Genomic DNA, 12,314 nt, shown 5'->3' with positions numbered 1-12,314 from the left:
AGTAACAAGAAACTATGTTTTATAATTATTATTATTATTATTTTCAATCTATTTTCAAAACAAACACACATTAAATTAGTCAAAAGTGTTGTCTGTTTTTCAATGAAAAACGAAAAAGTAAAACATAAAACGTTACCAAACACACCCTATATTATTTACTTTGTTTTATAAATTTCGTTTCCGTCCTACCATATAAAATAGAATTATATCGTAATCTCCCTATAAAGAAATACACACGCTGATATCATTTCATAACTTCAATGGCATAAACAGCCGTTTTAGTAAAAAATATATATATATATATATATATATATATATATATATATACACACTGTGGGTAGAAAGCTATTGTTGAGCATCTCAAAGTGCTTGAATAATAAATGATGCCAAATTTTCCAGCACAATAGATAGACTCTTCATTATTACAAAAATCTAATGCTACTCGTCAGAAACATCATCCCCATACACACCATTACTAATATCTAGGTCAACAACAAATTTATTTTTTATTTTTGACAATCTACCAGAAGACTTCAATGGTTTCATGGGCTTCCTGACCTTCTCGGCCTGCAACTCTAACCCCTTTTCTGAAGGTTTCCGTTTCCTCTTCATTCGGGTACCTCCTGTGTCCTCTGTGACAGTATTCATTAGCACAACAAAGACATTGAAAATCAATTATGACTGCTGGTTTTAACATCAACGATCCTCAGGCATCACCCAAGTCATATAAGAATTATAAACAATGTTTCGTCTTGCATGGTTATTGTGACCACCCGCTTTATCCATTCCAAGTATAAAAGAGATCCAATTTAATACTAATAACAGCAGAATTAGAATGGTAATTACTTACAGATAGTTGCAACAAACACACAACTACAAAATCTAAAATAGTAAGAGCTTACAAATACACAAACAACAATATAAACAGGATAATATTCACAACAGTAATTAAGAAAGCTAAAATCACAGAAGGGTGGTTTATCCATTCATATGTATATGTGCACAAAGAATTAAATAAAACTAGCTTCTGGTCCTTATTTGGTTTATACAAGTAGCAATTGAATCGATTAATTATCTTTTACTTTCTTACATTTGCTTCTAGAATCTTGTCTCTTTCCTACCACTTTAACATGGGAGTCAGACTTCAAAGCTTCCCCAAACATTTTATATCTAGAAAATTATGTAGAAAACCAAGTTTGAGAGGAGCTGAAGAAAATAAACAAACACATTCTCTCCCTCTCTCAACCCTTTTTTTTTTTTTTTTTTTTTTGTGTTTGTTATTCTTCAAGATCCAAATGAAGAACTAACCATTCAGTTTTTTATTACACAGTTTCTTTGCGAACTTAGTTTTTATTTTATTTTATCAGTTTTCACCTTGGCTATTGCTACTACTTTCAGCTGCTGGACATGGATTAGCTGTTTATTTAGGCACATCCCAAGAGTTCCAGATCCCAGTTAATGTACTTTATTTCAATCATGGACACTGAACTTATCAAAAATTTTAACAGTCATTAAACTTTAATTTCTATTGACAAAACCACTTGACTATAAATTCTGTATGTACTAGGTAGGATAATACCTAAGCCTATTTGTAATTGTAGAGCTAAATTAGAAAAGTTTTATATGTAACAAATTTGACTGAAATTCTATCAAAATCTAGTAACTCAACTCAACTGAGCCTTTATCCCAAAAATTTGGGGTCGGCTATATGGATTCGCTTTTTCCACTCTGAACGATTTTGGGTTAAATCCTCAGAAATGTGTAATGCTTCTAAGTCATGTTGTACTACTCTCCTCCAAGTCAATTTAGGTCTACCCTTTTTTTTCTTTCTATCTTCTAACCTAATGTGCTCTACTTGTCTAACTGGAGCCTCCGTATGTCTACGCTTCACATGACCAAACCACCTCAATCTCCCTTCTCTCAACTTATCTTCAATTGGCACTACTCCTACCTTTTCTCTAATACTTTCATTACGGACTTTATCTAGTCTAGTATGGCCACTTATCCACCTTAACATTCTCATCTCTGCAACTCTTATCTTAGATGCATACGACTCTTTCAGTGCCCAACACTCACTACCATATAACATAGCTGGTCGTATGGCTGTACGGTAAAATTTTCCTTTTAATTTATTGGGAATCTTACGATCACATAAAACTCCAGTGGCACATCTCCACTTCAACCATCCGACTTTAATCCTATGACTAACATCCTCCTCACATCCCCCATCTACTTGAAGGACTGAGCCTAGATATTTAAAGTAATTACTTTGGGACAGTACCACTCCATTCAAACTAACTCCTTCCCTATCACCAGTTTGGCCTTCACTGAACTTGCAATGCATGTATTCTGTCTTCGTTCTATTTAACTTAAAACCCTTTGACTCTAGAGTACTTCTCCAAAGTTCTAGCTTCCTATTGACTCCTTCTTGTGTCTCATCTATCAGAACAATATCATCCGCAAACATCATGCACCAAGGAATACTCTATTGTATATGTTTCGTCAGTTCATCTAAAACTAATGTGAAAAGGTAAGGACTTATGGCTGATCCTTAGTGTAATCCAATTGAGATCGGAAAATCTCTTGTGTCCCCTCCCACTGTGCGCACAATAGTAGTTGCTCCTTCATACATATCTTTCAATACTTGTATGTACCTAATAGATACCCTCTTTTGTTCTAACACATTCCATAAGACCTCTCTTGGAACACTATCATAAGCCTTCTCCAAATCAATAAAAACCATGTGTAGATCTTTCTTCTCATCTCTATATTTCTCCATCAAGCTTCTAATGAGAAAGATCGCTTCCATAGTTGAACGACCGAGCATGAAACCAAATTGATTGAGAGAGATAGAAGTATCATGACGTAGTCGATGCTCCACAACTCTCTCCCACAACTTCATAGTATGGCTTATGAGTTTAATTCCCCTATAGTTTGAGCAACTCTGTAAGTCTCCCTTATTTTTAAAAATAGGTACTAAAATACTCTTCCTCCATTCATCAGGCATTTTCTTTGAGTTTAGAATCTTATTAAATAATTTAGTTAACCATGCCACTCCCATATCTCCCAAATACTTCCACACTTCAATTGGTATTTCATCGGGTCCACAGGCTTTACCCACTTTCATTCTCTTAAGTGCTTCCTTTACTTCTAAAGATCTAATCCTTCTAGTATAATTTACATTCTTTTCTATTGTTCTATAATCTATATTCACGCTATTTCCATTTTGACTTTATCAAAACAAAAATAAAGTTGAATGATTTTGCAGATATAAATTGAAGTTGAGCAACCATTTTGAAATTAGTCCTAAGTTTAGTTTGTGTTGTAACATAAGAATATCACAGAAACTAAGATTAATCAATGGAAATAAGAAATCAATGCCCATGAAACTCGAAAATCGTGTTACCTTCAAGTGGACTTGATGCATGGTTCACAGCAAGCCCATTTTGTCCAGCTCCTTCAGAAGGAGGGGATCCAGAATGATTACTGTCCAACTTGGAAGAACTTCCAACGCACTTGTCCTGTTGCTCAGGAACATCAGGACAAGGATCAGCCGGCAAGAAGCATAGTTCTTCCTGTGACATATCAGAATCACTGAAGGCATCTTTCTCCACCGTCACAATGTCAACTTCTTCATCGTCATTAGCATCTGATTCCTTCACCTGCAAGCATACAAATATTTCAGAATCATAAAATGAACTTAACACCTATGAAGCAATGTATTTTCTTTCACCTTTTCAGTTTCAGGCATCAAATCAAATTCATCTTCTCGCTCCACATACTCTTCATTTTCCTCTAGCTCTTTGAAGTCTGGTGCAAATGCACTCCAGTTCTCAGTATAATCCTTAGCCCAAATATACACCAAGCCTGTCAAGGAAACAGAGACTACAATGGGATGAACAGGATGCCATGCTAAATCAATCAATGCTTCCTTTGGACCTTCAAGGATTTTTACAAGATGTCCAGCCCTATCCCATATGTAGATTTTGTGCTCTCCTTTGCTTGCAGAACCACCAATTACCCACTCACCATCACCACTAAAACAAGGTGCCTTCCAGTGCATTTTGGTGATAGAATCTTGAAATTCTCGGAATAATGCTAAGCACTTTGATCCAACAGTTTTCATCTTCTCAACACCATCTTGCTCATCAATGGTCCTGTTCATCTCCTCCAGAGCAGAAAGGCCATCTTTCAGAGGAAGAAGATTTTCATATATTCTGATAGTCCGATCATTAGAATTCGTAAGCAGATACTGTCCATTTCTGCTGAATACTATGTTCTTTATCACAGCACCACCTGGAATGGAAACCATGGCATGCACTTGAATGCTTTTGTGTTCTATTATAAATATTTCCCCTTTCGAATTTCCCACATACACTAGATCTCCATACTTGTTGAAGCATGCAGCAGTTGGAGTGAAAGGGGGAGTTCCATCTGAAGATTTGCTGCGTGATTGAGGGACAAGTCCATTGCCCATTTCAGGCACTGCAACTGGAAGCATAGTGGTGCTTCCTGTGTTTAAGTCAACAATCATTGGAGCAGATGAGAGTGGGCATGCCAAACAAAGAGATGGAGCAGAGGAACCTGGATGCAGGCGAGCCAGCAGTGGTGTCTGCTGCAGAACAGTGCGTGAAATCTTCTCTCCATTTACAACATCCCAAAGTGTTAATGATTTATCAGCAGCAGAAACAAGGATTCGATGACCATACTTTGACCAGCAGATGCTTGTTATTGCAGCAGCACAGTCCTTATCCCGAAGCTCCTTGGCAATTCCTCTAGTTTCGAAATCCCAGATAATGCAACTTCCATCAGAGCATCCAGCTGGCAAAGAATAAAATGATTAAAAATAGTGAACGAGAAGGAATTTAGAATATATTCCATCAATACTGACAAGTTCAATCATGTGATAAAAGAGGAAGAAAACAAAAAAAAAACAAGTACAATTTTAATGAGCATGCAACAAGGAACAGCTTCCTTTTCAAAACATAAGCAAAATATTAAATCAAGATGAAAAACAGCATTCAAGGCATGGACAATAAGTAAAAAGGTAAGGAAAGTGGTCTGTTATTAGCAGGTGCATTCATGTTGATCGCTAATTCAGATGGTTTTGAGTTAACCATATCATATTGTGCGACTAAAACCCATTAGAAGATCCAATCAGGAATCAGAAAAGCATAAGAACACGATGTTTCACGCATTTATCTTGCCATAACAAGTGAACCTTATGGATTTAATCTCCACAAATACATACAAAACTAAAGAGCAAGAAACTGATTTTTATTTATCATGGGTAATTGGGCAACTAAATAACAAATAAAAAGACTCATAATAAGTATTCCAACAAAATAACTGTACCTCAGAGCAATCTAATAACCATGATGCAAGAACAGTCACCATCAATTTAAGAACAGACAACAGACTACACAAGTGTCAGAAATCATTTGCTTATATGGATTGAGTTTACTAGCAATTTTCAACAACAAATAAAATAAAATGGATGAATGTTAAACAACAATTTGCACATTACTTGCACAGAAGTTATACACATCATAAATACAATTGCATTTGGCAATAAAATATTGTGTTTCCCAAATCCTAATTCCTAAAGCTTCAAAGGGCAAACCTATTCATGAGAAGAACAGTTCCAGTCAACACCAAAGATTCAATGCACATTATTTTGGAAATCCAAGGACTCAAGGACTCAAATCAGGTAGAACGGAGGATTTTTTATCCTAGCAGGAAAAGGAGGGAAACAGATAATTTAAAGTGAACAAGCAGAATCCCATTATCTCATACACATATACATACAACTATGGAGAAAGCTGTATTGGATGAAAAACAATGCATGACTTGGAGGGAGTTTTCTCATGTCTTCGGAGGTCCAATGTACAGTGAATAAATACTTTAATGAAGCTTAGTAAAAGGAAAAGTGATCCTTGAGAACCCATTGGCTTATAATCAACTAAAAAGAAAAGTCCTGTTAATAGGCAAGAACTTGGTAACACCATTCAAGAGAACATTTAAAGAGAATACATAAAAAAAAATAATAATAATAAAATAAGAGAGAGAGAGAGATTTGAAAACATACCGGCTAGAAGAGTGCCACGACGATTAAAGGCGATACATTTCATGACCCCATGCTCCAAATACTCCTCTATAACCTCTGGAAAATCTCCTTGCAGTGGATCTTAACACCAACATTCACATTACACAGATTACATGTAAATATTGACATATTCAAAATCACAGAGAGAAAGAGAGAGAGAGCAAACCGATTATCGAAGCGTTCATCGTCTGTCCTTGCTTTATAGATTAAGAAGGAGTGGAAGTGGGTGAAGTAGCTTCAATTACTTTGAATTTCGGACAATTTGCCCTAATTCTAAAAATAAGCCAAAAACACCATCTTTGCCTCCTTTGACCTAACAGCATAGAACTAAACCGCAGAGAGAGAGAGGACGCAATATTATAGTGGAAGCGCGAAGTCGACAGCGGTGAGGGAGAGCTGCTGTCGCCGAAGGCAAAGGCCTGCCAAGTTGGGGAGGGAAACAGGAGAGGAGACAGGGAGCGTATAAATACATAGAATGCCAAGTTTTTTTTTTTTTTGGTCCAATTTTAGATGGTATTAATTTTCCTTTTATTCCAAGTTTGTCTGTGGATACCTTTAATTATTTTATATATTTTAAAAATAATTATTATAAATAGTAAACTCAATTCTTTGTCACTATTGACAATTTTACCCTTCAATTAAACACTACGCTAACAAAAAGTAGCAACTTCACCAATTTGTCCTAATAAAAAAAAATTACAATCAGAACAAAATAAAAAGAAGATTGTAGCCTGATGTATTTCAATTTTCAAGAGTTTATAGAATGTTCTAAATGAATAGAGAGAAAAAGAGAGACTTTCTCGAAAATATTTTGAAAATTTTTGAATTAATTTAATGAAATTTGATTTTATATTAATTGATGTCTCAAATTTTTTATTTATCTTTTTAAATATTTATAAAAAAAATCTTAATTAAATATAATAAATTTTTATTTTTATTAATTAGTCCCTTAAATTTTTTTGTTGACTTTTAATAATTTATCATTTATATATAATAATTTAAATTAAAATATTAAAATTATTTAGTTGTCATAAATAAATATAAACTTTCACCAATAGAATTTGGATTGAGAAGAAGGGACTCGATTCCTTTTTAAGTAAAGTCTCAGGTTTGAGCCTTGTAAATTGGAAAAACCATGTTGAGAAAGCTCCCTGTATATGGGATTGACAATAGCTTGACCCTTGAAAAAATCGAAGCCAACAGGTCACAAGATACAGGATCAAATCAAAAAATAAAAATTTCAATAAACAATTAATTATTCAAATTTTATATTTTAAATTAAAATTTGGTTAATAGTTGTTATTTAAAAATTAAATATTAGTCAATCTGATAATCTCCCATCACAAAATCTAAAAACTAGATGAAATTTTTAATTTTTATTTTTCTCTCTTTCTTTGAATATAATTTTTTTTTCTTTATTTCTTTTTTATTTAGCTTTCTCTCCTTTATTTTATTTAAATTTAAAAAATTATTTTATTTATATTTGGACAAATAGATAAAACTAATGATGTCAACTATTATACAAATTTTCAATCGAATCAATTTAAATATGCATTTTAGTTTGTTTGATAAGTTTAATTTATTGTTTTACTAATATCTAATTTTCATATCTCCTTAATTTTAATGATCATTATTTTTTAATCTTATACTATTATGTCATATAGTCTAACTATTTAGGATTTATATTTATTATTTTAGTTTTTAGTCTGTGAATTTTATCCAAACATTTAATATAATACCTTAATATCAATTAATCTTTTTTTCTTTAAATAATATATTTTAGATTATGAATTTATAGTAAGAATCAAAATTGTAATTTTGTAATACTTATTTTATTATAATTTTTGAACTAATAACAAATTCTTATAATTTGATATTTTTTGTTATTGTTATTTAATATATTTATATATGTGTTGGCTTTTAAAGAAAATTTTTGGCTCATTTATGTTAATTATTTTTTTTTAATTAACGTGTCTATTCGTTTTACATTCATAAATTTTATTTTTGTATATGTAAATTTCCATTAATTTTTCTTATATAATATATTATTATGACAATATTTTAATTTAATAGCCAATTAAATTTAGTTATTTATTATCATAATACTCATCTACCATGACACAGTACTCCTATATTGTTACGACCGAACCTATGGGCCGAACAGGCATTAAGACCTGGGCCGACCCTGAAACCCGTAGTAAATCTAACTATTTCTTAACCTAATTCTAAGGCACAATTTAAGCCTAATTTCAAGAAAATAACTGGAAAAAGTATGGCCATAACATTGACCATACAACAGGGAGTTTTTGACTCGCCCGACCTATAAGCACATATATAATAATTTGGAGAACTCAAATCACCCTCCACATACTCATAATATCATAAACTCAAATGAGAGCTCAGCTCCTTCATCCAATCCAATCATACACGCATCTAATAATTTTAGAGATCCAATATGACATTATATTACAGACCTAATTCAAATAAAAGACTTCTAACACATGCGGAATTCTAGAAGTTAGTAAAATTATACAAAACATCACACACATTAATAGATGACCTGCGAGGGAGAGAGGCAGGTTAAAACTCAACAAGAAATCTCCTGTATCCTGAAAAAATAAGGTGAACAGAAGTGAGTGTTCGACTCAGAGAGTAAAATACTAATTTTAACTACAATTTCTATAGCTATCTAAAGTTAGTGCATCTTAAAGAGTGGAATGCAGCACCATGATAATTTTCATACAAATCACATCATAACTGCAAAAAGGTAATTTGGAGCACTCACGCACCCATGTAGTATGCAAATAGTAAATATATGGGAGCTGATCCCCTATATAGCTATCTTAATCCAACCTCTGCTAGCGAGTACATCTCAAGCCAGACTTTCGCTTAATAGACCAAATGCAGGGGCCAGCGAGATCATCTCGAGCCGTGCCTACCTTGACTTATCCATAAAAGGATCGGGTCCCAGTGAGTCAAGCTCCAGCCGCGTCTACCCATCCTGTCCATATCCAACACCACACACCACACGCACGCCAACACACGCACACTGCTCCAAGTTATCACAAAATAACATCCATAGCACTTCATCAATTAATAATGCAATATAAAATGTGCCTAGAGTTTAACTACATAGATATATATTTATAAGTGATGCATGAGCATGTCTGAACATATAATAATATTGAAATTATAATTAAAATCAATATTTTACTCGCAGACGTGAACCGAGGTCATTGTAGGGACTGAGCGGAGGAGAAAGGCTGTCCCAACTCGCCTGATAATTTCATTATAATTATTTAATATAATTGATTTAATATAAGCTTAAAAAGAACCAAAGACTATGACATCTTTACTTTAGGTAGTCCGTACGTTCTACTGTTCTGGTGACTAATGTCTGTCCGGACAGTCAAAATATCTAGAACTATATTTAAACTAAAGTGAGAAGTCATAAATAGTTTAAATAATGATAAGAAAAATTAAGGAAAATTTTAAGCAATGAAATGCACTAAGGTTAAATGAGCCGTAGCTCGAGCAATGGGTAACCTAACGGGAAGCGACTGTGAAAATAGTTGGCAACCCTAGACCCGTGGGAAACCTTGTGAAATATTTTTTGGGACTCCAGTGAAGAATTATTGAGGCTTAGGATCGGTATAAACAATTTTAACTCAGTATGCAAAACGATGGGCATTTTGGTCATTTTACCTTCAGAGATGATTTTTTTATCAACTTGTCTATTTAAGTAAGTGAGATCCATATCCTAAAATATGAATGAATATTGCTTAAAATTTAATTAGAAATGATAAAAGAAAGAAGAAAAGAAAAATTTTAAACAAATGAAATTGAATTACAATTATGAAATCATGCACATGTCATAATGATGCAATTAAAAATTGTTGGCCAATCAAAATAAGACAACCACATATAAAGAGATAAAAAGGGATTAAAAGAGACAAATTTTGGTCTTCTTCTTCCACCTTCATACCATGGCCGAACCACTTAAAGGAAGACTCCACCATTTTCCCTTTTTCCAAAGCTTGCTCTCCCTTCATCCTCACCCCAAAACCCTTAGGCCCCTTCATAAAAAATTATTCTCACATCTTGAGGAAGTGTTTAGCTGCCAAGAATTGAAGAGAAAGTGAAGTTTAAAGCTTGAGAAAATTCTCCTCACAAGGTTAGTGCACTATCCAAGTCTTCTTTCTTCTATAAGTATTGTAAGTATGCTAAACTAAGTTAAAATCTTATGGAATTGAAATAATATGATAAGGAATTGAAAGATCAATTTTCAGCAGCCATGAGAGGATTTAGGGTTTGATGATCTTTGATGAAATTAATTTGTTTATTGGTGGTGCTGATGAAGTATATATAATAGATAAATTGATTGGTATGTGTTGGACGCAAATATAGAGTGTGAGGGTTAGGGTTTGTGATAAATTTGGGGATATGTTCAATTGTTGTTGAATTGGTGTTCTTAAGTTCAATTAGTGATGATTTGACATAGTTTTACCTTAAAATGGAAGTGATTGTGGCATTGAATTGTGAATTAGATATGCTACCCTTTGTGCTGGAAATTCTAGATTTGAGTCTAGTGGGTTTGGGCAGCAAGTTGATTGTGTAGCTTCAATTGGTGTAAGTCCAATTGAAGATGAAACTAGGAACATAATGCCATAATTCTTATGAGGAGACCCTGCCCAGAAAACCAATGTAGAGTGACCTAAAATTAGCTTGAATCCGGGTAACCAAAATCTGAACCTGGAAAATTGACAATATAAACAGTGATTGTTCAAATGGCCATAACTCCCTCTAGGAACGTCAGAATGACCTGATTATTGAACCCATAGAAAGCTTAGACATAGTAGAACAACTTTCATGAAGAAAAAAAAAATCCAAATTCTGACTATAACTTAATCAAATTGCCAACCAAAATTAGCTCATCAAAACTGCCAGAACTAAAATTGCCCAGAAATTCTGGACAATGACCAATCCGGCTAGTTATGGTAATTTGACCATAACTTGAGCTACAAAACTCCAAATGGAGTGATTCAAAAAGGAAATTAAAGTAGAGACATTAAGGAACAACTTTGATGAAGAAATGTTAGCCAAAATCTCATTGTAGAAAGGTCCAATAGAACAGTAAACATAGGTAACAAAATCTGGAAATTTGGAAATGATCCTAGGGAGCCTTGGATTGTAATTGGCAACTAATGCAAATAAATTTAAAACCCAAAATGTGGTATTATTATGATATTAGAATTTGTAATCCTATTATTTATTAAATAGTCAAAATTTGTATGAATAGTAATGTGAATAGTAAATACAATGACACAAAATGCAAGAACTAAATTGTTAGAGGAAATTAAGATATGAAATTTGGAATCCATTAAATGTTCATAGATTACTTGGAATAAGAATGGTAATTCACCTAAATGACTTAATGAACACTTAAGTTATGTGAATAGGTAGTTAAGATTTGTATTTCCATCACTAGTAGACCTCATAAGACATAAGTAATACAACATGAAATATGAAATGAAATTAACCTAAATGGATTGTTAAGTATAAATGAGATGAAGTTAACATTAGGACTTATGTTTTTATTATAAATAAGATAATAATACCTTGTACAATAAATGGTATATAAGAGGAATTAAAGTGAATCATAAATACTTAGTAAGTAAAATACTTCTTGAATTATGAATTTATATAAATATTGTAATGAATAAATGAATCACATGAATGTGTGAATGGGACATTAGTTCTTATCATGAGAGAAAGGAAGAATGTTTTGAGTATAATGATATGTGAAAATAATTGATGTGAATTGTGATCAATATAGATCATATAATGAATGTATAAATTATGTAGAAATGTGATCAATTTCACTTTTCCATTTACATAATTTATTTATGTGTAATTAAAAACGTCCATCGATATTTTGTTAGAAATTTTATTCTTAAGTTGTTAAGAATATGAGTGACAGTATTTCTAGAACAAAGTATCATAAAATTAGTTCACAATCGAGGATACTTCACAAAGGACATGACTTATCTAGAAAAATTGTAATCATGTTTATTCCCAAAGTATTAATATGGGATATAAATAAGTTGGAGTGGTGAGTCTCATGCCACATAACAAACATGATAGGCACTTATACATGATAAGTAGGCCAAATTAGTGACGCTTATGACAAGCACATGGAGTTTACTCT

General features: G+C 32.8%; 1 protein-coding gene across 1 annotated transcript; it reads right to left on the bottom strand.

The window, feature by feature from the left end:
- Positions 1 to 348: 348 nt before the first annotated feature.
- LOC110664023 (protein RBL) lies at positions 349 to 6,603 on the bottom strand. The gene is made up of 5 exons (XM_021823545.2): positions 6,273 to 6,603; positions 6,089 to 6,187; positions 3,734 to 4,821; positions 3,407 to 3,662; positions 349 to 632 (listed from the first exon to the last, which is right to left on the bottom strand). Exons 1-5 carry the CDS (start codon positions 6,289 to 6,291, stop codon positions 439 to 441), a joined length of 1,656 nt encoding a protein of 551 aa, XP_021679237.2. The 5' UTR covers positions 6,292 to 6,603; the 3' UTR covers positions 349 to 438.
- Between the last annotated feature and the right edge of the window lie 5,711 nt (positions 6,604 to 12,314).

This window comes from Hevea brasiliensis, chromosome 10 (assembly GCF_030052815.1).
Source record: "Hevea brasiliensis isolate MT/VB/25A 57/8 chromosome 10, ASM3005281v1, whole genome shotgun sequence".
NCBI lineage: Eukaryota > Viridiplantae > Streptophyta > Magnoliopsida > Malpighiales > Euphorbiaceae > Hevea > Hevea brasiliensis.
Note: the sequence above shows the minus strand (reverse complement) of the source record. Positions and strands in the feature narration are given on the sequence as shown.

Excerpts from the sequence above, each read along its gene's own strand:
- LOC110664023 (XM_021823545.2), bottom strand. Across the intron at positions 4,822-6,088 it reads TCGTGGCACTCTTCTAGCCG|CTGGATGCTCTGATGGAAGT; the intron begins GTATGTTTTCAA and ends ATTCTTTGCCAG. Across the intron at positions 3,663-3,733 it reads TGATGCCTGAAACTGAAAAG|GTGAAGGAATCAGATGCTAA; the intron begins GTGAAAGAAAAT and ends GTATGCTTGCAG.